Source organism: Pelobates fuscus, chromosome 8 (genome assembly GCF_036172605.1).
Source record: "Pelobates fuscus isolate aPelFus1 chromosome 8, aPelFus1.pri, whole genome shotgun sequence".
Taxonomy (NCBI): domain Eukaryota; kingdom Metazoa; phylum Chordata; class Amphibia; order Anura; family Pelobatidae; genus Pelobates; species Pelobates fuscus.
Window position 1 is genome coordinate 59,442,330 of NC_086324.1, and position 27,709 is coordinate 59,470,038.

General features: G+C 41.0%; 1 protein-coding gene across 4 annotated transcripts in view; it reads left to right on the plus strand.

The window, feature by feature from the left end:
• The first annotated feature begins 1,399 nt into the window (after positions 1 to 1,399).
• The window catches only part of ARMC8 (armadillo repeat containing 8), a 51,520-nt gene continuing 25,210 nt past the window's right edge, over positions 1,400 to 27,709 (plus strand). Inside the window, exons 1-11 of one of the 4 annotated variants that reach the window (XM_063429894.1) lie at positions 1,400 to 1,564; positions 6,384 to 6,460; positions 11,155 to 11,226; positions 13,500 to 13,642; positions 13,730 to 13,848; positions 18,404 to 18,496; positions 21,143 to 21,223; positions 21,886 to 21,961; positions 25,149 to 25,239; positions 25,914 to 25,974; positions 26,761 to 26,961. In XM_063429894.1, coding sequence (XP_063285964.1) covers positions 1,511 to 1,564; positions 6,384 to 6,460; positions 11,155 to 11,226; positions 13,500 to 13,642; positions 13,730 to 13,848; positions 18,404 to 18,496; positions 21,143 to 21,223; positions 21,886 to 21,961; positions 25,149 to 25,239; positions 25,914 to 25,974; positions 26,761 to 26,961 — 1,068 coding nt within the window. In that variant the 5' untranslated portion in view covers positions 1,400 to 1,510. The remainder of the gene's footprint in view (positions 1,565 to 6,383; positions 6,461 to 11,154; positions 11,227 to 13,499; positions 13,643 to 13,729; positions 13,849 to 18,403; positions 18,497 to 21,142; positions 21,224 to 21,885; positions 21,962 to 25,148; positions 25,240 to 25,913; positions 25,975 to 26,760; positions 26,962 to 27,709) is intronic. The other 3 variants (XM_063429895.1, XM_063429897.1, XM_063429896.1) reach the window with 3 other exon arrangements.

Sequence of the window (27,709 nt, forward strand, 5' to 3'; positions counted from 1 at the left end):
ATGTTCTCCTGCTCTCACTCTCCATACAGCATGTTCTCCTGCTATCACTCTCCATACAGTCTATGATCTAACTCTCCATACAGCATGTTCTCCTGCTCTCACTCTCCATACAGTCTATGATCTAACTCCATACAGCATGTTCTCCTGCTATCACTCTCCATACAGTCTATGATCTAACTCTCCATACAGCATGTTCTCCTGCTCTCACTCCCCATACAGCATGTTCTCCTGCTATCACTTTCCATACAGCATGTTCTCCTGCTATCACTTTCCATACAGCATGTTCTCCTGCTATCACTCTCCACACAGCATGTGCTCCTGCTATCACTCTCCATACAGCATGTTCTCCTGTTATCACTCTCCATACAGCATGTTCTCCTGCTATCACTCTCCATACAGTCTATGATCTAACGCTCCATACAGCATGTTCTTCTGCGATCACTCCCCATACAGCATGTTCTCCTGCTCTCCCTCTCCATACAGCATGTTCTCCTGCTATCACTCTCCATATAGCATGTTCTCCTGCTATCACTCTCCATACAGTCTATGATCTAACTCTCCATACAGCATGTTCTCCTGCTATCACTCTCCATATAGCATGTTCTCCTGCTATCACTCTCCATACAGTCTATGATCTAACTCTCCATACAGCATGTTCTCCTGCTATCACTCTCCATACAGTCTATGATCTAACTCTCCATACAGCATGTTCTCCTGCTCTCACTCTCCATACAGCATGTTCTCCTGCTCTCACTCTCCATACAGCATGTTCTCCTGCTATCACTCTTCATACAGTCTATGTATCCTGCTATCACTCTCCATATAGCATGTTCTCCTGCTATCACTCTCCATACAGTCTATGTATCCTGATCTAACTCCCCATACAGCATGTTTCCTGCTCTCACTCTCTATACAGCATGTTCTCCTGCTATCACTCTCCATACAGTCTATGTATCCTTATCTAACTCCCCATACAGCATGTTCTCCTGCTCTCACTCTCCATACAGCATGTTCTCCTGCTATCACTCCCCATACAGGCTATGTATCCTGATCTAACTCCCCATACAGCATGTTCTCCTGCTCTCACTCCCCATACAGCATGTTCTCCTGCTCTCACTCTCCATACAGCATGTTCTGCTCTCACTCTCCATACAGCATGTTCTCCTGCTATCACTCCCCATACAGGCTATGTATCCTGATCTAACTCCCCATACAGCATGTTCTCCTGCTCTCACTCCCCATACAGCATGTTCTCCTGCTCTCACTCTCCATACAGCATGTTCTCCTGCTATCAGCCTATAGCTGTCACTCTGTGTAAACCCAGCCATACATTTCACTCGGCAGATTCCACACTGCTCTCCCGCTCAGTCTCACACAGGGATTCTCTGACCCCATCAATACACTGTATGTAATGTCCCCATCGCACAGTGATTTTTACTGACTCTCGGCGGGTGGCGGGCGCGGCATTGCCTATATTTCTCCTGGTGTGGAAAGTGCTGCTGTGGGCGTGATGACCAAGATGGCGTGTGTGCTGGAGCCTCCGCTCCGGATGAGCGTGCTGTCTGTGAGTATTGGGATGGGAGAGGCCGCACCCAGCCTGGGCACCAGGGGCTGGCCTGTCTGTGAGGAGGCTACATCCCACCCCGGGGCAGCATGGTGCCCGGCAGGGTGACTTCCCGCCTCATTGGGGGTCAGGCCCGCTGGACAGCCGGCTAGTGCCCTGCTAGTCAATGTTATGCCCAACTCCAAGCACATTGTGTAACTGTGTGTCCTGGTGTAAAACTTACTGCCTCTACAACCCCTGGGGGTCACAGTATTAGTAATAATCACATTATCCTGGTATAGCTACAGATTTACTGCTGTGGGGACTTTAATGGTGTATTCTGTATCTATAGGGGACACTTATCATGGCAAAATATGAGAGATTTGCTCAGTGTTTACATCTATTCTATTGGTTTCCATGGTGACTGCTCCTTTTTATTAGCACTTTGCCCCAAGAATAGCCTTTATTTTGTCCCTCCCTTAGTTCATATTCTAAGTCCTGAACCTGATGCAGAGCTGACTGTGGTTTATTAGAGCTGGCCAAATGTGTAAACTTTGCTAGGTTTCATCAACCTGTGTACTTTTCTTTCAGTTTAGTTTTTTAGCAGTGTATTATACATATATATATATATATATATATATATATATATATATATATACACACAAAACATCAAGGTGGTAACACAAACATAATCAGGGGCATCCACGTGTATATTTTGTAGGTAAAATGATAGCCTATCACTATGGAGACTGTAAGTGGCATTCTAAGAGTCAGAGAAGCCCTAAACTATATTTTGAGTTGGTATGTGCATTAGGTATTTGATTTGTGTTTTTTTTTGGTAGAGCAATAATTTAGGATTTTTGAAAATAGGATATGGAATCTATAATTTTCATCCTTGAGAAATTATCTTAACTCAACTTTGAATTTAGATAAATATGTATTTTTTTGCTTAAAAAACAAGTACAAGAATTAAAGAACAATTCTTGACGGGGAATCATGCTCGGATAACTATCCCCCATCCTCCTCCTTCCTTCATCCATACTAATAAAAATAGTTTAATATTGTGCTACATCAGTAAACAAACAAAATAAATTCTCCATGTTTTTATGGACATACATAACTTATGCATGGTGCAGGGTTGCACGTGAAGTGTCTTATGGATAAACAATGTTGTCATTTCTAAGAATAAGTGTGAATGAGTTTGGTCATATCTGTGTACTTTTTTTAAATCAGTGTTGCATTTATAGATGCCTATACTAGCATTATGCATGTGAACAGAAAATGTCAAAATATCAACTCTCTTTTTTATTTTATCTTGCAGGGCAGTTGATACACAATCTTTTTGAACTAAAACGTTAGAAATTCTTTATTTCTTGTCTGCAGCAAAATCCTAAAAAAAATAATACATAACTTTTCTATTTTGAAAAAGCTGGTACCTGTTTTTGGTGGTAGTAATTTTAATTGTGAGCCGAGACAATCACTATGTTGCAGTTCTATAACTTTGCTCTCGCCAATTCTTTTTTTCATAGAATTTGTTATATCTTGATCTTTTGCTTTACATTAGCAAATGGGTTTAACAGGGGAATCATTTTTTATCAGCAATAGAAAATGCTCAGTTTATAGATTACTTCTTTCTCACATATAGGTTGCTTTTTAATGGGTGGACATACTGTTTTAATTTTGTAAACACAATGAAACAAAAGTGGCTAAATCCACGATTGACAAGACTTGAGCAATGTTTGCTATACTGTTTTTACATTCTGCCAATGTACCCGTGACCTCTCTGATGGTGAATCTGCTGATTAGTGTGTAGAAATCTCTGTGTTGGCATTGATTTTGGAAGTAGAGAAGTGGTTATCTGCAGTTCTCTTTAAACTAAAGGGAACATCTTTTGTCTAAAAATGCATGTTGCTAAACGTTTGTGTAAATTTTAGTTAATGCATAGTTTTGCAAATATTTTACAAGCCCTAACGCCTTGTATTTCATGAACTGCAGAACTGGCTTCTGCCACTAATGAAGATATACCACTTTTTTTTGCCCATGTTTCTTCATTGTTAGTGCTTCAGAAGAATTGACGACAAACCCACAGTCCTAAGTTTATCATAGAGATGTGTGATTTTATTAAGAGTTCTGGATTTATATAAAAAAATAATAATACAGTATTAGTTCAAGCGCCATTTTAATTATATAGATTTTTTGTGTGTATCCATTTAAATGGTGACTTGCAGTACTAAGCTGTTGTATACCAAAATTTTCTGACGCCCTGAATGCGGCGTGGGAGTAAACTACCTTTTTCACAGGGGTCAATGGAAGTTGGTTGCCTAAATGGTGTTTTCACACCTATAGTGTCAGGAATACATGTCTGTATTCCTGACACTATAGTGTTACTTTAACCCTGCAGAGTAAAATATTGCAGTTTTTTTTAGTTTACATTGCAGGGTTAAATCCTGTAGTGGCTGTGATACTGAGGGGCTTCCGTGGCACTGACCGAGTAAAACTTGGTCACGTGACACGAAAGCCCCCATAGGAAAAGCATTGATTCTGTCCTTTCCAATGGGGAATGTTGGATGTTTGCTTGCGGTTCCCAATGCTCCACTGGATTAAACCATCACAGAGGAGGCCATGCCTCCACCATGTCGTCATGGGAGGTATCGAAGTCCGTAGTCCAAGGGAGTTCGGCGCTTGAAAAAGGTAAGTAATTTATTTCTATCACAAACTGGGAGGGGGAGACCTATATTTTACTAGGGACCGGGGCTCTAAAGCATCATCCGATTTGCCTGGTTGCAAGTTTGCATTCCTTACACTTTAATAGTGTTCCTTTAATATTTTGTTTCCTCTTTTTAGATGCTGTTTATTTTTTCTTTAGCAAGCAATGGTTTAGATTAAGGATATATTTTATTGGCCAAAAAGAAAGCACCTTTGTCTGCTTGACTGCCAGTTTGATTCTCCATAATCATTGAATTGGACCTAGAGAATATTTGACTGGGGTCAAATTTTCTGTGATTATTTTCCGCATTAAATTTGGACATTCCTATGTAATGAAGATGCTATTCCTAATACAATATTTATTTGCAAAATACTTGGACCCTCTACAGAGAACACGCTTCCTTACGTTCATATGAAGCTGTATCAAGATTAATGAACCATAACTGGACCAACCAACAGTGCAGAATGTTATGCCTTAGGATAGGCCAGTTGACCAGTGTTTTAGCTGAGGCATTAATGCTCCTGTGGGGACAGCCATAAGTCCTGCTTAATGGACCATTCTAGGCACCCAGACCACTTCAACTTAATGACGTGGTCTGGGTGCCAGGTCCCTCTAGGATTAACCCTTTTTTTTTTTTATAAACATAGCAGTTTCAGAGAAACTGCTATGTTTATACTGAGGGTTAATCCAGCCTCCAGAGCCTTTAGTGGCTGTCTCATTGACAGCCGCTAGAGGCGCTTGCGTGCTTCTCACTGTGAAAATCACAGTGAGAAGACGCCAGCGTCATGCTTTCCTATGCGACCGGCTGAATGCGCATGCGGCTCCTGCCGCGCATGCGCATTCAGCCGATGACGTCGCGAGGAGAGGAGGAGGAAAGCTCCCCACCCGCCGCTGGAGAAAGGTAAGTGTTTAACCCCTTCCTCTCTCCAGAGCCCGGCGGGAGGGGGTTCCTGAGGGTGGGGGCACCCTCAGGGCACTATAGTGCCAGGAAAACCAGTATGTTTTTCTGGCACTATAGTGGTCCTTTAACTCAATTTTTAGATTATGCCTTTGAGAGTTTAGAATGTGGTACAGCAGAAGGGGTTGCTAATCTATAATGCCTCTAGGATAAATATGATCCAGTAGTACTGTTAATCTAAATCAATAATGCAATATTTCATGATGTCTGATTGAACCAAACATTTGTTATATGGACACTGTAGGCTTCTGTACCTGCTTCATCTTTTTGAAGTAGTTATAGTGGTGGGAGTAACCTGGTACTGATCTTCCAGCATTCTACATTTTTTTATTTTCATCCCCTCTGTACTGCTTGACCTAATAAAGGCTCATTAATCCGAGCAGTATTGGGTGGCTGTGATTTGGCTGAGAGTGCCAGCTGACTATTTTCAGCATATCACAGCGCCCATTTTTTTTTTTTATGGATTTGTATGTCTAGAAGAAAGTGTGTAACCTATGCCTTATCCATACCTACATTAGCGGGCAGGCTGTGGTGGCCATGCACCCTTATTTAGTGGTAGACACTGACTGGAGAGACAGCACCTGGGGACTCCAAGATCTATAACAAATTCAGTGAGATGTAATAGTTCTAGTGCCCACAATTTCCTTTTAAGAAATTAGATATTTTTTTTGTTTTACCTCAGTGAAACCTATTGTTATAACTTGGAGTTGGGGTCTTTTGACACCTGCAGAGATACATTCAAACGACTTTCCCAAGTAGCCCATCTCTGAAAAAGCTTGCCACTTTTCAGTTGTGATGACTTTCCATTGAGGTTAGCTATTTTGATAAGTCTCAGAATTCAAAGAATTTCCCTCACACAAGGGAATTTTGATGGGGCAAGTGAAGTTGCTAGAGACATAGTTTCAAGACAAGTGCTAGTTGCTAAATGTACACTTGTTGGTCTTAATAGTCACTTTTTTAAACTTTTTTTATTTTAATATACCGGTACCGGTAGTTGTGTTTTCTACTGATAATAGTTATGTGCACAATACAGTGAAGTTTTGCAGGTATTGCCTGCAAGACTTCTCTAAACGTTGGTTTATTTACATATATTCCCAGATTGACATTACTAGTGTTCTTTGGTAGTGATTTAACTGAACTTTTCATTGTCTTTCTTTCTTGTACAATTTATTTAGGAGGTCACAGCAAGCAGTCGTCATTATGTTGACCGACTTTTTGATCCAGATCCACAGAAAGTCCTGCAGGGAGTTGTGTAAGTTAAAACAAAAATCGAATGATTGTCTCAATCAAATTTGAATGCTTGAATATTCATTTTAAATTTGCTTATATGTCAAAAAAAAAAAAAAAAAAACCAGTTATGCACTGTTTACATTTTAAAACAATCGGCATTCTGACAATTAATGACAATTGTAACTATAAAGTTTATAATGGTTTTGAATGGGTGAAAATAATAAATATGAAAATGATTAAAACTGCTGTAGCTGAAACACTAAGGTATAAACATCAATATGTTAGTCATTGCTGCATTCACATTGTACTGCTGAGCTTTTCAGTTATTGGATCCCTCGTGAACATTTGTAAACCAATCGTTGTTGTTATTATTATTATTATTATTATTATTATTATTATAATAGCTATTCGCCTCATGTTCTTTATTTAGATACCTAGGTTGCAAGCATTGTTTGTAAATGATATAAAAATGTGAAATGAAGCATATAATTTGTACACATGTATTACATTTTCCTGGGATCCTGGTTGGATTGTCGAGTCAAATGCAACGCACAAGTTCTATATGTATTTACTAGTATATGGTTTTTAGTCTAAATCAGTAAAAAAAAAAATTTTTTTTATAAAGCAAGTTAGTAAACAGAACCGGAACGCATTGGAATATATCCACTATGTGTTAATTTGGGGTAATGAAACCCAGATATGCATTTTCGAATATAGTTCCCGAAATATCTATGGTTGTGCAATCTACACACAAATAGCAGTTTTCAATTAAGGTGCAGAGAGTTTTGCACAACATTGCTTCATAGGAAATCGTTCTTGAAAATGTACTCTTGGTCTTTGCATTCAGTAAATTAAAAGTTATGTATATGGCATGGTTAGAAAACCAGAAAACATTTGGACTTGGCATATAACTTGACTATGACTAATGTTTTACTTTTTGAACTAAAGACTCTTGCTTGTATTTACGAAATAAAGGAGCAGGGGTAGGCTGGTATCTATTTTCGTAAATTTGTACAAAAAAACAGACCCAAGTACATAATACGGTGGCCCAGTAAGAAGAGAGACAAATGTACATTGGGAGAGCAAGAAAGATGGGAAGAAAAAAAATAAAGATATAAGTGATTAGAAATTAGGTTACAGAAAGTAGGCAAAAGAGAAAAAATGTGTGTGATATGAAATGTAACAATAAGATTTTGTTTTAGTAAATAAATGTCCAAAAGCACGGCTCCATTCATTAGCTACCCAATTGGCATGAAAATCAAATAGCCAACATCAACAACAAAAAAGGTCAGAGGCCACAAAGGATGGTGCTATCAAAACAGAAAAGGCTGAATTATTAGTATTACTTTATTATTTGTATAATGCCAGCACAATTATTCCGCAGTGCTTTACAGTGGGTGGACGAACAAACATGTAATTGTAACCAGAAAAGTTGGACGCACAGGAACCGAGGGGTTGAGGGCCCTACTGAATGAGCTTATATGCAAGAGGGAGTGTGGTATAGTGACACAAAGGGTATAAGTAGGGGTAATGAAATAGGTTGCTAGAAAAGTATTCACTGAGAACTTATTAGGTTATGTTTGACAGTTGCAGGGGAGGTGTCATGGGGGGAGAGGTGAAGGAATGAAAATCCGCTAACATTTTAAATGATAGGCTTTCCTGAAGAAGTGTGTTTTCAAAGATTTTTTTGAAGGAGTGAAGACTGGGTGAAAGTCTAAGGTGAACGTCTAATGGAGAAGGAAAGGGAGTTCCACAGAAAAGATGCAGCCCTGGAGAAGTCTTGGAGGCGAGCATCAGATGTGGGAGTACGGACAGAGTATAGACGTAGGTCTTCGGCAGAGTGCAGGGCCTCGACGGGACATACTTATGTATAAGGGAGGATAGTTAGGTTGGAGTAGCATTATGTAGGGACATTTAAGCAAGCACCAGAATCCTAAATTGAGCCCTATATCCAACTGGAAGCCAATGTAGGAACTGACAAAGGGGGGAGGCGTGGGAGGTACGGGCAGACAGGAAAATGAGCCTTGCTGCCTCGTTCATAATAGAATGCAGCGGTGCAATCTGGGAACACGTAAGACCACTGAGAAGGGGATTACCGTAGTCAAGACGAGAGAGAACAACGGTATGGACCAGCACCGTAGCCACGTCTGGTGTTAAATAGGGGTGGATGCGAGCTATATTTTTGAGATGGAAGTTTCAGGATTTGGCGATTTACTTGACATGAGGGATGAAGGAGAGGTCGGAGTCAAAGAGAACACCTAGGCAGCGAACCTGCGAGTATCAAAACACTATGTAATGGCAAGCAAATCCTAAACGATAAGGAGACTTTGATTAACTAAATTTTGAGTGCATTACCCAGGTGCATGTTTAGAGGGAATGGAAACTGGAATAGAGGATGATACTGTAGCATAACATATAGATCCAAAAGATTATACCAACAATCAGGTTCTGTTCTCTGTAGTATGGAACATGGTGTACAGTGATGTTAAGCACACTGTCTTAGGGTTTTAAGTAACATCAGACTAAGTCAAGTCAAGCAGAGGTCTCCTAAAACTCTGATCCAGGCACAACTAAGTAGCCTTTGCTATCACTCAGTGATCAGAGATAGAGAAGTTACTTATTCCTACTTGAGAAATGTAGGCAGAGGCAGCCCGTCAATTGCAAATAGAGACCAGAGCCTTTATGTTTTTGAACTCAAAGAAATGCTTGGTGTAGAGTAGACCGTATGACTTGGCATCAAGATATTGCTTGGAATTTTTTGTTGTACATCTAATAATTATTTGGATAAAATGTTCCAATAAATGTATCAGGAGAGTCCCGGCAGTTGTGATGATTGTGAGATTCTGCCACCTAGGTAGTAGAGAGTTATGGTCGGTGCAGTTACGTGGTATTAAGTGAGGTAGCGGTCAAACAAATAAGACTTAAAGGGAAACTCCAGTGCCAGAAAAACGATCCGTTTTTCTGGCACTGGAGGGTCCCTCTCCCTCCCACCCCCCAATCCCCGGTTACTGAAGGGGTGAAAACCCCTTCAGTGACTTACCTGGGACAGCGGCGATGTCCCTCGCCGCTGCCTCCGCGACGCTCCTCCTTGTGATTATGTCGGCCGGTGGGCGAGACTAATCTCGCCCACCGGCTGAGGGGACCTAATGCGCATGCGCGGAAATGCCGCACATGTGCATTACGTCTCCCCATAGGAAAGCATTGAAAAATCATTTCAATGCTTTCCTATGGGGTTTTGAGCGACGCTGGAGGTCCTCACACAGCGTGAGGACGCCCAGCGACGCTCTAGCACAGGAAACCTGTGCTAGACACTAGGAAGTGACCTCTAGTGGCTGTCTAGTAGACAGACACTAGAGGTGGAGTTAACCCTGCAATGTAATTATTGCAGTTTATGAAAAACTGCAATAATTACACTTGCAGGGTTAAGGGTAGTGGGAGTTGGCACCCAGACCACTCCAATGAGCAGAAGTGGTCTGGGTGCCTGGAGTGTCCCTTTAATAGATACAGTGTATTTATTTGTTTCACTTCTCCAAGGGAATGCATTTTCTTCAGAGACTGAAGAGTGTTGTTTTGCATAGTCCGAACACATGCGGTTCATAATTCTTGTCTTAAAGGGACCCTATAGTCACCAAAATTACTTTAGCTTAATGAAGCAGTTTTGGTGTGTAGATCATGCCCTGCAGTCTCACTGCTCAATTCCTTGCCATTTAGAAGCTAAATCACTTTGTTTATGCATTCCTTGTCACACCTGCATGTGACTTGCACTGCCTTCCTAAACACTTCCTGTAAACATGAGTCATCTAATGTTTATACTTTAATGCAAATTCTTTTTAATTTAGAATTTTGTCTCCTGCTTTAATAGCTTGCTAGACCCTGTAGGAGCTCCCTGTATGTAATTAAAGTTCAATTTACAGAGCAGGAGATAAAACCTTTTAAAGTATCATTTTCCATGCAGGCTGTGTAAGTCACAGTCAAGGGAGGTGTGGATAGGGCTGCATAAACTGAAACAAAAAGTGATTTAACTCTTAAGTGGTAGTGAATTGAACAGTGAAACTTCACAGACATGATACAAAAACTGTTTGTTTGTTTTAAGCTAAAGTTGTTTTGGTGACTATAGTGTCCCTTTAATAAAAGGGACAGTGACCAATTTGGAACTAAAAAAAATAAATTGGATAAATAGTGATTAATGGGCCAATACGGCCTTATAAGATCATATCTGTTAAAGACTGTGTTGATGTATATGTATTTTGTTATACACCATTTTTTCAAAATAAGACCTATTCTGGTTCTTTGTATATCGCTTGTGTTACTTTTCGAATGTGGGCAAAATGAGAATAAAAGTCCAGGTTATGATCTCTAATACACAGGTTGTCTGTGAGACCTACACCTAATAGATTGTACACAACCTATACTTAATGTATTAATGTACACAAGCACAAATGTTTTTGTTTGTAAAGCCAGTAAAGTATGACTTTGCAAGCAACTCTTATTTATGTTAAACTCTTGTAGCTGCGATAAAAACAATGGCTTGACATTGACCTGTGAAAGCAGGAATCTCTGGTGCAAATCCAAGAGCTTACCAGGTGTACTGTTAACATACATCCTTTTTATTACTGCCTATAACGTGATCTATGAAACTAGTTAGTGCGTTAAAGTATTTGATTTGTGAAATGTTTTTTTCTTTATTCTAAAACATCCTGTTTTGGGTATTGACAGAGACATGAAAAATGCAGTAATTGGAAACAACAAGCAGAAAGCTAACCTGATTGTTTTGGGTGCTGTACCAAGGTAAGTGGACCCACAATAATGATCTCTGCCTTAGTGTACTAATTATTTGTAGAGTGCCATTATAATCCACAGTGCTGTGCAATATGTATACAAATACATGAAAACAAACATGTTAAATGTTTACTCCAAACTAAAACATTGGTTAAGTTAACCCTTCCCATCCTGCTACTCCCTGGTCAAAGTTAAAAAAATAAAATAGAACAGGACTGGGTTAGCACGCAGTATCGTGCGGCTACATCGTCACCCTTTTACCCTTTTTTTTTTTTTTTTTTTTTTTTTAAACGCACACTACCATGACCACCCCAGGCACTTCACTGCCAAAATTCACCTGATGTTACTGATAAGCTAATATATGCGCTACCTTGGTTCCTAATCTTAACTAATGTATAAACGACATAAATTGAGACAGACACACAACAGAGATGATGTACTATGTTAATGTTTTCCTGAACTGTACGTAAACTGTACACCCCCTCTTCTTTTTTCTGTATCCCATTTAACTAATGCTTCAATAAAAGAAAGATTGACAAAAAAAATAAAAAAATATATAAATAAAATTCAACCTAACCTCTGTTCCAGTGCTGAGGTCAACTCCTCCCCTCATCTTCGCCATACTTTGCTGAAGGGGGAGGGATGACGGGGCAGGAAGAGGGGTGGCCATTCCGCTACTGGACGCCTATCACCAGCATGCTGTGTGCCTACAACAGACTTCCAATGCACAAAATTTATATTGGCGAGACCCATGACGCTGTCGGAAGTGAAGGCAGAGGGGTAGAACTCTGTATGTTCAGCGTTTCATAGCAAAATGCTGCACATACTGGTTCAAATCACTAAAGTGGTCATGGTGCTGGGGGTATCCCTTTAAAATGGATGGAAATGAAATGTTTAATAGCCCACTGCTCAAAAGATTTTACACGTTAGAGGAAGCAATGCACCTTGAAGAGAAGCGAGATGCCGTAGTTCTCTAATTAGATGTGTGAAATAGCTACAGGATAAAAAGATAACTAACATGAAAAAAGTGTAGAATGACAGGTGGTGTGAGGTGAGATAGAGGTAGACTGATGTAAGGAGAGGAATGTGTGTTAATACATGCTTTCCTTAAAATGGGTCTGTCATATTTTGGGATCCTTGCATATTTTCAAAAAATCCCTGGTGGTGACTTTGCTGATAGCTGTGGCCCGGGAGTGCAGGGGAAGGTAGGTTGTATTTACCTGATGCTGTCCCTTGCATTCACTTCCATGTTGATCTGTTGCATCCTTTTCATTTGCTGGTGTTTCATCTGTCAGGAACCGATGTCTTTGGAAGTTTATGTGAGAATGCAGGAGCATCTATAGACCAAGCCATTTTCCCCTCAGCAATCATTTCTGAGGGCTGGAGTTTTGACAAAGCATCACAGCAGTAGCTCTGCCTTTTTGTCAAGTGTAGGAAAAATACATAAGACAAAGTCGGCTCTACTATTCTTCTCTGTGTGTTGGAATTTCACTGAAACTCCAACACCTTCTTTATTAGCATATTTAGAATTTAAGAGCCAGTCACTTTAAGAAACGAGTTTTTACTGGTGATTAATATAAAAATTGATTGGGGCTTTCTGTAGATGCCATAGTTAACAAGTGGCGCAAAGAAAGGAGAGTTGAAAGTGCAGATGTAAACAGAAGAAGAGCATAGATCATGGCAAAAAAGAGTGACTAAAATGATGTGTGTACAATTTAGAGCAAGTCAATGTGCTGGGATAGAGTTGTTGTGAACTTTATAGGTGAAGGCCAGTGTTTGAAATTGTATTTTATAGTACATCAGAAGACTGAGTAAGGAATGACAACGAATTGGTAATGAATGTGAAAATGACTGCAACATTTGCCTGATGGGGTAATATGGGAGTTAAGGGAGAGTTTTGCGTTCTAGTATTTGAGCTTGGAATAATGAGGTATATGTGTAAATATGAACATGCTGTGCAAGTCCTTTCACATTACGAGTACACAAGCATATGCAGTCACGGCACCTCATGGTTGTCATGGTAATTATTATTGTTTGTCATCTGTGCCGTGACAGCTTGGCGCACATGATATAAATGTATCATATATATATATATATAACATTTTAGTGCAAAAATGCAGGAAATTACAGTTACTCTTTCCAGACATTATTAAAACTATCCCAAATATGAAAGACGAAGCATAAGTGTGCAAAACCTGTTTATATTCATTTATGGCAGGCAATCCTGCTTACTAAGTTCTGAAGTATTTGTGCTATGTAATGCCCTTATCATTCCTTTGCAGGTTATTATATTTGCTACAGCAAGAGACCTCAAGCACTGAGCTCAAGACAGAATGTGCTGTCGTTCTGGGCAGTTTGTCCATGGGCACTGAAAATAATGTCAAGTCACTTCTAGATTGTCACATTATCCCAGCTTTACTGCAAGGTAAGGATGACCTTAATTTTAAGCAGACAGTTCCCACTTAGTATACGGACATGATAGTTCTATCTCTCGTTTTTTTTTTTGACCCAGTACATCACACTGCATTTCCAGGGTTGCTGTCCGCTGACATACGATTTATTGAAGCTTGCTTGCGGTGTCTTCGTACAATATTCACCAGTCCTGTCACTCCAGTGGAGCTATTGTATACGGTAAGAACTATTTCTTGCTGTTGACCTACACCCCCGTTGCATGCTCAATCTAGGTATTGTAAAAGTGTTTTGTTTTTTTCTTTTCTAAAAGCTAAGTTAAGAGATTTAGTTGAGATTGAGTTTATTTGAGGGATAAAATGAAAAGTGCTTTTTGGGACATATGCCATTTAATGTGTCACATCCATTTTTTTGCTAGCTACTGCTACCTATGTTGATAGACTTTGCATGCTATCAATAAATGGTCCCTAACTTAGTCTCCTATTCTGACAGAGTATAAAAAAGAAGGGTCTCTGGCGGCCATGTCTGTGTGTTTTTTTTTGTAAATCTTGTTTTATTGGAGAGAAGTAAGATAGGAAACATATAGTGCGACTCGCAGGCCTCTGCTAGAATAATGCAATATGTTATGACATATGTAGTTTGCCTTAACAATGCAAAGTATGCAGTCCATAGCTGGACATTAATACAAAATTGTTGCGGCAGAAGGCCCACCTGGAGTGCAATACGTTTTACGTAGATACTGCATTATAGCTGTGTGACAGTGAACAGGTTTCAGGTATTAACGTACATGTGTATGTGGTGCACGATCCGTGTCCCATGTCCGAACATGTATACATAGACATATTTGTATCGCTTTCAGTTATCATACATGTTGCTTATATTTTCAGGGTATAGGGGAGTATTAAAAAAAGGGGGGGGGGGGGGTTGGTGTAGTAGAAAGATAGAAGTGAAGCAAGAGAGGGGTATGCCTAGAGGAAAGGATCCTTCCCAGAAGTCCGCACCTCCATGCTTGAGCGTAACGGGCGGTGAGCAGGGGTATGACGTCTAGATGGTTGTTCGTTTCTGTATCGATGTTCCATGGCGTGTGTGCAGGGGGATGTGGTGTGGTATGGATCCTATCATTGTTACCGCCTTACTCATTAGAGGGCCTTTGGGTTCCGGGCTACTATGTTGTCATGTCCTCCTCCCCAGATGGTGGGTACCCATTTGTTTGTCTGTGCGGTGAGGTGTATCCCGCGCCCAGCGATGGAGTTGTGGTACGTGTTGGTCGGTTGTGTAAGCCTCGAACAGGGCTGTGCGCAGTCGTAATGTCGTTCGCCTAACTTGCGAGCGTTTGTGGGCCATCAGTCGGGTATGAGTAGACATCTGGATGCGTATTTCCCCGGGTTGTGCTCCTACCCGCAGTATGGTATCACGTTAAGGAATCCCGGTCAACCAAGGGGGAGTGGATTCAGGGACGTCAGGTCTACTCCCCGTCTCTAGACTTGTGTGGTATGTGCCCCCTATGTGCCAGTCTGGTAAGAGAACCATGGTTGCCACGTCTCCGCCTGTCTTGACGATCGTCCCGCCAGGGATGCCCGCAGTGCCTCCGCCGCCTGTATGTCTCTAACCCTATGAAGCCATTCCTCCGTTGTGGGAACGTTCGTGCTCTTCCAGTAAGTTGGTATGAGGGATTTGGCAGCATTCAACAAGTGGCGTAGAATCGATCTCTTATATCTGGGTATAGACTGAGAGGTGATATGCAGCAGGGCCAGTTCTCGGGTCCATTCAACGTCCTCTACTAGTATCGCTTTTATTTCCGAATAGATACGATCCCAGTATGGCAAGATGTCGTGGCATTCCCACCACAAGTGCAGTAAGGTGCCTCTCGCCCTCTGGCATCTCCAGCAGGTAGGGGACGACTCCGTATAGATCTTCTGGAGGGCGTCTGGGGTCCTATACCACATGGAGATAAGTTTATAATTGACCTCCTGGTAGTAGGAACTGGAGGAGCTCTTATGTTGCCAGAACAGTGCTGTGCCCCATTGTGTTGGCGAGATTGGTGTGTCTAGTAGTGCTTCCCATCGCCGCTGAAACATATTATTGTCCGATAAGGCTCCTACAAGCAAGTGCTGGTAGAGTATAGATACCGCTTTTTCGAGCGGGGCTCCTCTGTAACATAAGCCTTCAAACCAGGTAAGATCTCTGTGTAGTAGATCTTTGTGAGGTAGAGATTCATAGTAATGTGCTAGTTGTAAATAGTGGAGGGTCATTAGGGGTGTCTGTGGTTGACCAGCCCGTAGTGAGTCGAGTGACCTGATGTTCCCCCTTTCCAGGGTCTAGTACATCGGGACATAGTCCCTCTCCCCCAGGAATGCCCACGTCCCATATGGGAGTCCTCCTCCAATATTGGGGTTATGGGTGACCGGTAGCATAGGGCTGGGTGTTGGGGAGACCTGTTCCAATCTTCTAGTTGATTGCCACGTCTTCAGTGTTTGTGCTGCCGGGTTCCCGTCCTCCTCCCTCCCGCAGCGGTGCGTCCCTTCTCGCCACACTGCAGCCTTAAGTTTGATCCCTGAGTCCTCTCTGTCCAGGGTCACCCACTGTTTCAGGTGTTCAGCTGCGTGCCACTCTAGGATACGTTGCAGTGTGGTGGCTTGATGGTACTTTCTGAAGTCCGGGAGTGACAGACCCCCCCTGGATCTGGGTAAACACAGCTTGTCGTGTCGGAGACGGGATCTTTCCCCTCTTCACACATATCGGATGACTGCCGATTTCAGTTTTGAGAAAGTCGCCGGCAGCGCAATAGGGATGGTTTGGAACAGGTACAGGATCCGTGGCAGCACGCTCATCTTAAGGACCGCTATCCGTCCATGCCAGGTAATGTGCGGGTATGCCCAGCGGTCAAGGTCTGCGGTTACGGTTTGCAGTATCGTGGCAAAATTGTATCGATAGATATCACGCAGGTGGGTGGTTATCCAGACGCCGAGGTACTTCATCTTCTCTTCGCACCAACGGAATGGGAAGGCGGTACTCAGTGCAGTATATTCACTTTCTGGGAGGGTAACATTGAGGGTTTCACACTTCGTAAGATTGAGTTTGAATCCTGCTATCTTGCCAAAGTGGTCAAACTCCAAGAGTAGACAGGGCAACGTGATGCGTGGGCTGGTGATGAAGAAGAGAAGGTCGTCCGCATAAGCAGCCACTTTATGTTCTAACCTCTTCCAGGAGTACCCGTGGATGTCCGGATTCTGTCTGATTGCCTGTAGAAGCGGCTCCAGTGACATCGCAAATAGAAGGGGGGAGAGGGGCATCCCTGTCTTGTCCCGTTGTGAATATCAAAGCTGGATGTTAGTGCTCCGTTCACCCTTACCGTCGCGCTGGGCTTATTGTACAGAGCAGATATCCACGACATCATCGTTTGTCTCATGCCCATGGCCCTCAACGTGTGCATCATGTATGACCAGTTGACCCGGTCGAAGGCCTTTTCAGCATCTGTGGATAAGAGGAGTCGATCCTGTGAGGTCCGTACTCGGTGTTGTATAGAGAAGAGACGTAGCGTGCTGTCTCGGGCTTCCCTTCCAGGGATGAATCCCGTTTGATCCTCGTGGATAATGCTCGGTATGACGCATTGTAGCCTTATTGCCAGTACTTTCGCAAGGTTTTGTGTCCACATTCAGTAATGAAATTGGCCGGTAGCTGCCGCATTGTTCGGGAATGTCTGTGTGTTTTGTGCTAAATGTGTCTACTCCTGGTTGAGTAGCTGCTAGGCGTCATTCATTGCAAAACAGAAGATATTGGCAAAGACACATTCATGTTTTTGTTTTGAAGTGGTAATTGTGCCTTTGTTAACACATTGTACATAGTCAAACCATTTTAGAAGTTTGACTTCATAACAGGGCCCCACTCCCTCCCCTCACTCTGTTAGAAAGCTGGAAGCTCTCTGTTTGAGCTAAGCCCAGCTGTGCAGGGTTTAACTCGGTGGCTGAGAGTGATCAGCTGATATTCTCAGATAATTAGCTACCCTGCATTGGACCTCTCTCATTGATGTAGAGGAGATGGGGAGTGACGCTCAGCAGACCCCAGGTAAGAAATCAAGTCAATCTAAAACTGTGGGACTACTTACAATGGGAGGCACCAGGATGCCCCTATCACCATAACCACTGCAGTGTGCTGGTGTTGTTTATGGTGCGTTGTGTGTTCATTTAACTTGTGAGTCTAAGTTTAAAAAAATAGTGTTTTAGTTTAAATCTGAAGAGACCTTTTCAACTACAAAAACCAAGATGCTCTCTAATTGAGAACAGTGTTGCATAATTTTAACCCAAAATAGACATTTGAGTTATTTTTTATTCTTTAAATCTATTCTGTCCTAAGTGTTAAGTCTGTCAACCAATATAAAGCTACTGTTTAGTGAACAAGCGTGGTGACTTGAGTACACGTTGGCCATCTCATTAAGGGGTCAATATGTTGGAAAGTGATGCTAAATATTTAGTTTACAGTGTAAATTCTTTTTATATAGAATAAAAACAGGAAATCTGCATTTTGAAGAAAGATAAAGGATAGCATAGGGAAAGAAATTGGCTGCATCCAGAAAAGCTGTCCGAAGCACTCATTTATGTGTACATAGTCTCTATTGGAGTTTGCACATAATAAAAATAAATGTGATAAATTCATCATTGGATCAGGCATAGGGAGTAATGCAATTACAGCCCAGCACATCATGCATTTTGCACTACTGTAACAATCTCCATATATAGGTTTTCCAGTAATTTATCTGTTTTTGTTTCTCTTTTCACAGGATGCCACTGTTATCCCCCACCTTATGCTATTACTCAGCAGATCCCTATATTCTCAGGAGTACATCTGCCAGATTTTTGCCCACTGTTGTAAGGTAAGCATCCCACTATACATGTTTGCCAAGTAGTATGAGTAACCGAATACTTTCTCTATAATACCGGGGCTAGTGTTATCTATTTAAAGGGACACTATAGTCACCAGAACAACTATAGCCTAATTTAGTTGTTCTAGTGTCTATATCCTGTCCCTGCAGGCTTTTTAATGTAAACACTGCCTTTTCAGAGAAACGGCAGTGTTTACTTTGCTGCCTAGGGACACCTTCAGTGGCAGTTACTCAGACAGACATCGAGATGCTGCATGGGTAAGTGCTGCACAGTTATTTAGAGCTATAGTGTCAAGAATACACCTTTGTATTCCTGACACTATAGTTGTTCCTTTAACCCCTTAAGGACCAAACTTCTGGAATAAAAGGGAATCATGACATGTTACACATGTCATGTGTCCTTAAGGGGTCCTTAAGGTATCAAGCACTGTAACCACTACTGCTGACTGTGGTGGTTATGGAGCCAGGTTTGCCCTCCTGGATAAATTTGTCTTCTGCGGGAGAAGCTGGATGTGTTCACTGAGCTAATATAATAGCGTGCTCATTAGTTTAGAGCTTTCCCCTCTGATGCCTCAACCAATGAGTGTGGCCCTGTTTAGCCCAGTGGAGCAAGGAGAATCCTATTGCAGGACTGAGATCATTGGTGCCCCTGGTAGGACACAGGGAAGCTGTTAAATCAGTCTAAAACAGTTTGACAGTTAACTCTGGGATGGCACCAAGGTACCCCTGACGCCTCACCATAGTTACTACAAAGGGTTGTTGTGGCTATGACGCTTGGAGTTTTCTTTAAAAAAAATGAAAGCCACATTTTGCTTTATTTATCTGTTAAAATGCATGTTTTTTTTTTATTTTAAAGGCATCCTCTGGGTTGGATATCACAACATTGTTAATTGCATTCTGGAAAAAAAACCAATAATTTTTTTGAAAAATAATATTTCAGAGTGTTCCTTATTCTGAGGTGCCTGCGGGAAGTTGTAAAGATTAAGGAATACAGTCTTGTGTAGTTTCATGCATACTTCAAAAATGTGGGATTGTGATGTTCTATGAGTTTCTGGGGTTGCCTGAAGCTTTAATTTTTAAACTTTATTTTACGTTGTAAAAACGACTTTGTTAAAGTGCCAGCAGAACTTGGCATTAACATTTCACCTTTACCCTGATTTAGAAAAAAACAAAACAAAAGGTTAAGTACATAAAGTCAAAATAGTCCATACTTTGTTTTTCATATCAAGGACTGTTGCTGCTGCTGCCTTAAAAGGAGATTTCGCCTCTGAAATTTTGTAATCATACAATGATAACTTGGAATAAGTGAGCTAAATCTTGTAAAGCTCTAGGAAAAGGATTGAATCAAATGAGAGCGTATCTTCCCAGAGTGTATGTGTTTGTATGAAAACATAGCTTTTATTATTGTAACAACCATAAAAGATCAGGTTTAGGTAAAAATGAAAAGCCGAGCCTCTGATTTTAATATAAACCCGTATTCTCTGGGAAAATCCTCTCTTGGCTAATGCTTTGTTTTGTATTTCCAAATTATCTTTGTTTTTATTATTGATTTGCATCGTGAGCATAGCTATCATTGCCAACCTGATGAACAGTATAAACCACAGGAATCCCATGAAACCCACAAGTGAGCAATCCAGCTGACAATTTTAAGGGATGTGCAAAATCATCTTCCTTAGACTATCTCTAGCCATTTGTGCCTATTTTATACATGGATCCCACCACAACTCGTAATGCTTATTCTTGCTACTCCAGCCTCAAAATGATGTTTGCCACAAGTCGATGTTTGGCTAGAACAATAAGTACCGTACTTGAGTGGGTTCCCTGTCATTGAATATCTCTGCTGAGAAAATGTGCATACTCTGGAGTCCATGTGCAAAGTGGATACAGATGCAACATGTCATCATTGTAAGCCCCATTATAAACCCCTACCCAGAAATGCTTATTGCAGCTTAAAGGACCACTCTAGGCACCCAGACCACTTCAGCTTAATGAAGTGGTCTGGGTGCCAGGTCCTTCTAGGGTTAACCCATTTTTTCAGAAACATAGCAGTTTCAGTGGCTGACAGCCGCTAGAGGCGCTTGCGTGATTCTCACTGTGAAAATCACAGTGAGAGCACGCAAGCGTCCATAGGAAAGCATTATGAATGCTTTCCTATGTGACCGGCTGAATGCGCGCGCAGCTCTTGCCGCGCGTGCGCATTCAGCCGACGGGGAGGAGAAGAGGAGGATCGGAGGAGGAGAGCTCTCCGCCCACCGCTGGAAAAAGGTAAGTTTTTTTAACCCTTTTCCCCTTTCCAGAGCCGGGCGGGAGGGGGTCCCTGAGGGTGGGGGCACCCTCAGGGCACTCTAGTGCCAGGAAAACGAGTATGCTTTCCTGGCACTAGAGTGGTCCTTTAATCATTCCAGACTGAGTAACTTAGTGGGAAAACAGGCCTGCTGCCTTTTGTGAAATGTATATTGTTTTAGCATTGCTGTGCTGACTTTACTGTACCTACCATAGCAGAATTTGTTACGTTTTTGTATTCTCCATAATGACTATTGTGGTTCGTCTGATTGCTCTGAAATGTGTAGTGTGTTATTATTAGACAGGTATGGTGTAGGGATATTGTCATGGTTGCTTTTTGCTTATTTATTTCAGGCACCAGATCACCAGACTATTTTATTTAATCATGGGGTGGTCCAGAATATTGCCCATTTGTTAACATCCATGTCGTACAAAGTAAGATGACATTTATTTTACTTTTTTTCTGGTTCATCATCTTTATTTAATTTATTGTTTTATTAAGACTCTTGTAGTTCACAGATAACAACTGTATACTTCACACGTAGGAAGGCTAGAGTAAAAAGGATTTCTGTTTTTATTGAATAACCTGAATGACCTTGATTCTTTTTTTTTTTTTTTTTTTTATTATTCATTGCTCATTTTGTATTTTGGTCATGTATTGGCAACTCCGCAATTACGGTAGTTAAGTATTACCAAGCACTATGCTCAGTAGATAAGAGAAAATCAGATCTGGCCTTCTGATTAGCAAGCAGACTTGAAGGGAAAAACTGTTTTAATGTAAACTAAACAAACCTCAAAATATTTTCAGTTGAAGTGGCTCTGTCCCCTATGAATATAGAAAATGGTTTATATGTGGGACCATGATTTATTTGTATTATTAAATTGTTTTAAGTTACATTACAGAGTAGAAATCTAATGGAGCACATTTTGAATAGCACACTTCCAAGGTCCACCTTGGTTACATCTTATTGCTCCATAAATATTAAACATGTTACAAAGATATAACATTTAAATGCAACTGACATCCAATCACTGAAAGCTGGTCCTCTTTGCAGAGAAGGGACTTTAATAACAGTTTTATTCTCTCTTCTTCCTAGGTACGCATGCAAGCATTAAAATGCTTTTCTGTTTTAGCGTTTGACAATCCACAGGTATCCATGACATTAGTAAATGGTGAGTAAAATATTTTTAGTTCTTAATACTTGTACACCAGTTGATTTCAAATGTTCTAGTTGAGGGATAGTCAACCTTTTAGTAGGACGGTGCCAAAGCTAAATTTCGTAGTCTCTTGGCAATGCCAAGGATTTTGCTGTGTGCATTTGCGTTGTACTTGTGCATATGTCGGCTGTTATATTACAGTATACATTAATTAGTAGTTTGTAGTATTGTGTATGATACTTCTGAATGTGGAGTGTGTACATGATATGTCACACTGTGTTTGGTGTGTATGTGTGCGGCTGCTTAGGCTATTGCATGTGAGAGGCTGCTGGTGGGGTTATATGTATGTGGATTGTCAGTGGTGTTGTGGGGACTGTGTTTGTGTGTGGGGTATTTGTATTATTTGTTTTGGGGGGAGGCTACTTCTGCAGCTCTGTGTATATTTAGCAGTGTGGGTGACTTCTCTGGGGTCTGGTGGGGACCAATATGGCCAAATACAGGTCAAGGGCAGGAGCTGCAATGGCTTATGTGGGCTGCTTTACTCCAGTGCAGTTTCCTGTTCACAACTGCAGGGAGGAAGTGATCTGAGATTACTTTCTCTATGTGCTGCAATTTGTTTGACTTTGGCAAAGGCACCTCGAATGCAGTGGTGTATTCTGGTTTTGTGCTGCCCTAGGCATAAAAAAAATTCAGGCACCCATCTATCCCCCTTCTAAATTTCACTTCCTGTTAAAAACCAACACGCTCTTTGCCTGACTGACACACGCCTTCACTGATGCATACACTGACATACACTCACTGACAGACACAGTCATTATCACACACACTGTTTAACCAACACACACTTTCCCTGAAAAATTCACACTCACAGACAGACATGCACACTCACATTCACCGACAGACACACACATCCACCGACAGACACACTAACTGACACACACATTTACTGACAGATACATATACTCACTGACAAGACACATACACACTCACTGACAGATGCACACACACACTGTGACACATATACTCACTGACAAACACTCACTGACAGACCCATATAAACTCAGTGTCAGACACACACATTCACTAACACATACACATTGACTGACAGATACACACTCTGTGTCAGACACGCATACACACACTGACAGACATACACATTCACTAACAAACATGCACACACTCTCACTGACACACACTCTTTGACAGACACACACACACTCTCACTAACATACACAGACAAACAAACACACTCACCGACACACAAACACTAACACACTCACTAATAGACACACACTCTCACTAACAGACAGACACACGCACTAACACATCAACACACACTAGCACACTGAACAACAGACACACACACTAGCACACTGAACAACAGACACACACACTAACACACTCACTAACAGACATACACACACTGACACACTCTCACTATAAGACACACATTAACACTCACTGACCCTCACTAACAGACACACACTCTCACTAACAGACACACTAACAAACACACTGACACTTTTTTATTATTTGCTTACATTTTGGTGTTATTTTGGTGGATTCTTCTCTGGGGTCCAGTGGGGCTGGCAGGGCAGTGCAGGTGGTCGTAAAGGCAGGCGCAAAGTTCAGGCAAGGCGGAGAGAGAGCTCTGATCCAATGTTCAGCTCCCTCGCGCTCCTTTTAGTGATGCCGGAGTGATGTCATATTCCGGCTCCGGCATCACTGCAGGGCGTGCGAGGGAGCTGAGCAGGAAAGAGCTCAGGGGAGAGTGCTCCCACATCAGCGCATGCCAGCATCCGGGAGTGCCTAAGGTGGCCAGCCGGCCAGCTCCTGGGCCCACCAGGACTAGAGGCTGTCGGGGCATTTATCGTGCATTTTCTTTTTCTTGCCACCCCCCTGAAAGTGCCGCCCAAGGCAAATGCCTTGGCAGCCTTGCGGAAAATACACCGCTGCTCGGGTGCCATACATGGTACATGTGCCAGAGGTTGCTGACTACTGTTCTAGTCAAATGATGAAGAGTAACTCAAATTATTCAACTGATTTGTTCCTGGTTTAATCCAGATGGAGATATTGGCTGTAAATTAAGATAAAAGGTTTTAAGACATGACATTACCTGTGGAATTTAGGTGGACACACTCCCCTTAAAATTCTACTCTACTTTGCATTAAATGTTCATACATTGCCATAAGAGATACTGCAGGCGTTCGTCCCAGGTGCCCTTCATTTGAAGGGAAAGCCCTGTATTAAATCCAAAACTAATCTGTCAATCTTTTCTACTAAGGATTGTCATTATTCTTGAACTTTAGCATGTTTGTTACTTCTGAGTGTTTCACACAGCTCCACAGCAATACTGTATCCAGATATATTTGTCTAATGTGCAGTAATTTTGTTTTTAAAATAAAATATAGCTTGCCCTAAATAACTCCGTCCTATAGACAATTATTCTTAGCTCACCTACAAATTTTTAGATTTGCCTTGCATTATTGCCCTTCCCCCAGTTACACCTACTTGCCAAAATAAATGTCCCTTTCAACCAATTGTTATATCAGGTGTGTCAGGGGTAAGAATTACTCATCAGTTAAAGGGTTTCTTCAAACCTTTTTCATAGTTAAAGGCACATTCCGGTCACCATAACAACTTCAGCTAAATTAATTTGTTATGGTGCCAGGAGGTCATTGGGCACACTTTTACCTTAAGGGGTTAAACCGCCAAAGGTTGTCTCCAGCGCCAATCTCCAGGTTCCCCAGGCGACATCTGGCTTCTGAAATTTGAGTTACAGGAAGCATTTTCTGTATGCCCCTCCCCCCGCCTCCAAAACAAAAACGCTTGAACGCTTTGGCGTAGGTTTTTTCACCTTAAACCAGCGCTGGGAAATGCTGATTGGCGCACCCCCGTTTAATGTCATGGGAACCATACCAAGGTCCTATAAAATTTAATTGGAACATTTTACCAGCTCAGTGTGCATGAATGCACTCTGAGCTGGCGAGGGAGGGAGTTCACTCAGGGTGGGAGTGAGGGGAGACCAGCTTCTCCCTTGCAGGCTGCAAGGCAATAATCATGTTTGAGTAGGGCCTTCTTAACCTCTTTTATGTCAATTGTCAGATATTCCCATTCTTTAATTGTAAAGTTCTATGGAATATGTTAGGGACAATATAAATACTACTACTAATAATCTTCTGATCACCCATTCTTTCCACAGTTCTGGTTGATGGAGAATTGTTACCACAGATCTTCGTGAAGATGCTACAGAGAGATAAACCTATAGAAATGCAGCTGACAGCTGCTAAATGGTAACATCAAACAAAATCCTTAACTCTGTGATCTGTACTGAACAAAAGACATAGCAACATGATTTATTTCTTTATGTATTGTTAAAGTAGTGAAATGAACTCATTGTGTGCTGGGGAAATATTTCATTTCTTGTTTGAGAACCCCGTCATTGCTTGCTGCCATTGGCTTTAACTTGTCACTGGTAAGCGCATGTGGTGTTCTGCTAAATTGACTAAAATGCACAGGAAAGGCAAATCCTTGCATATATATATATATATATACAATAAATGTTTTATATAAGCAAATTATGTAGATGCTGTATAAAAACATCTATATTTGATCAGAAGCCTAAGGATCGGTCACATACTGTAGCCACTTCATGCCTTATCTGTATTTTTATGTTTAGGTTTTCAAGAACTAAAGTAATATTTGGGTTAACTAGAGAGTGAAGTATATACTATATGGAAAATAAGGGAGTGTAGCAAGTTCACACATAGGGAATGTGAAGTCCAATGATATCCAAAGGTCTTGACACTAATGGTCAGTTAAAATATGCATCTTGATCTCCTGAATGTTATTTGTATGTTGGCTAGCTATGCAAAGTAACCCTAAAATCAATCAATGTCAATGGTATTCATAATAATGAATGACAGCGAAAATAAGCCGGCACTAAAAATCTTTTTTTTATTTTTAGTTTAACATATATGTGTAGAGCGGGATCCATTCGAACGGATGATACCTGCATTGTGTTAAAGGTAAGTACAATTTTTTTGTTTCTGTTCGTACAGTATACAGTGCTTATATATGTAGGTTATCTCCTTATGAATGTTCTAACTGTGTAAGAAGTTGGATGATTTTCATGAGGAAGACCATTTGCCTTGTGGGGTATCTGCTACACCTCACTGATGAGGCCCCATGAAGGCCAAAACCCCAAATTAGGTGTCCTTGATAATATGATGGATAGTCAATGGCTTGGAGAGATACATCATATTCATTATGCCCCAAGCAACTGTTCATATTACATTTCTTTTCTATAACAGAACAGCTTTAATCAATACAATGTAAAAGCCTATGATAATGTAAACAATTTAATTAAAGTATTTATTTTGTATTCGATTACAGAACAGTTGAAGATTGTGTCATTTGTGTTGTTATAGAATTAAAGAATTAGTCTTTAAACAGATGCAATATAAGAAATGTAGGCACCTGTCAAATAGGTTAATTACTGCTGTAGAGCACAACATTCCATCTATACATTGTTCTGAACAAATATTGACATGTGCGTATAATTTTATTTTAAAATTTTGTCTTCTATTCATGGTAGGTCTTCTACCAGGGTGGGCAATATCTGTCTCCAACTTATTTTTTATTGATTTGGCACAGCCAACAATGCTTTCATTCCAGCCACATCTCATGCCTGAATGATAAAGTGTTGAAGTTGACAACCATTATCATTTTATTAATGTAGTTATTTATGCATATTTAAACCTAGAAGCTCACCATTTTATTTTATTGCCTACTGCCTCGTCACCCTGTTTCAGACCCTTCCCTGCTTGGTACGCATGTGTAACAAAGAGAGACTTTTGGAGGAAAGGGTGGAAGGTGCAGAAACGTTGGCTTACCTAATTGAGCCTGATGTGGAGCTGCAGAGGATTGCCAGCATCACTGACCATTTGATCTCCATGCTTGCCGACTACTTCAAGTACCCCAGCTCAGTTAGTGCCATCACTGACATAAAAAGGGTGTGTATACTTTGTTGATTCTCTTTACACCTAGAGCGTGCTGATCAATAGTGACATTGTGGGAACTGTCGTGTGACTGAATGCATGCTTGTTTTTCTTTCTTTGGCACTGATGACTCCAATCTGAATTGACGTGTATGCGTGTGTTCTCTAAAGTCTTATTACCATACTGTGATTATTAAGTTAGCTGTTTTAGGAATGGAATGTATGCAGTAACATGGGATTGTTTATATAATAGGCTATTAATTTCCTTTAATAGTGGTTCTCATTAAAGGAACACCATCTATCCAGGATATATGATTTACCCAATCCAACTAGGGATATAAATAGAACCTGAACCGTTCTGAGACTATCAAACTGTCTAAACATATGTATTCTTAAAATACAAGGCATTTATTAAACGACTTCTTAATGTTCGTAGCTCTTCAGGTGTGTGTATATATATATATATATATATATATATTTTTTTTTCTACTCTATAAGAGGTAGGAGAGTCATTTTGTAAGCACTAGGGCTACCAAACATTCATCCCTAATATGAAATGTCATTAACACATTTTATAAACTAGACATGTGCAAAATGCATTTCAGCTGGTTCAAACAAATCAAATTCCCTTTAAACTATGCCCTGAAAAATCGATCTATCTGGGGTTTACCTATGGAGTCTAATTTATTGAGTAAGACTCCACTGGTAAATCCCAAATGGACCAATTTGTTTGGGCTTAGATTAAAGGGAATTTGATTTGTTCA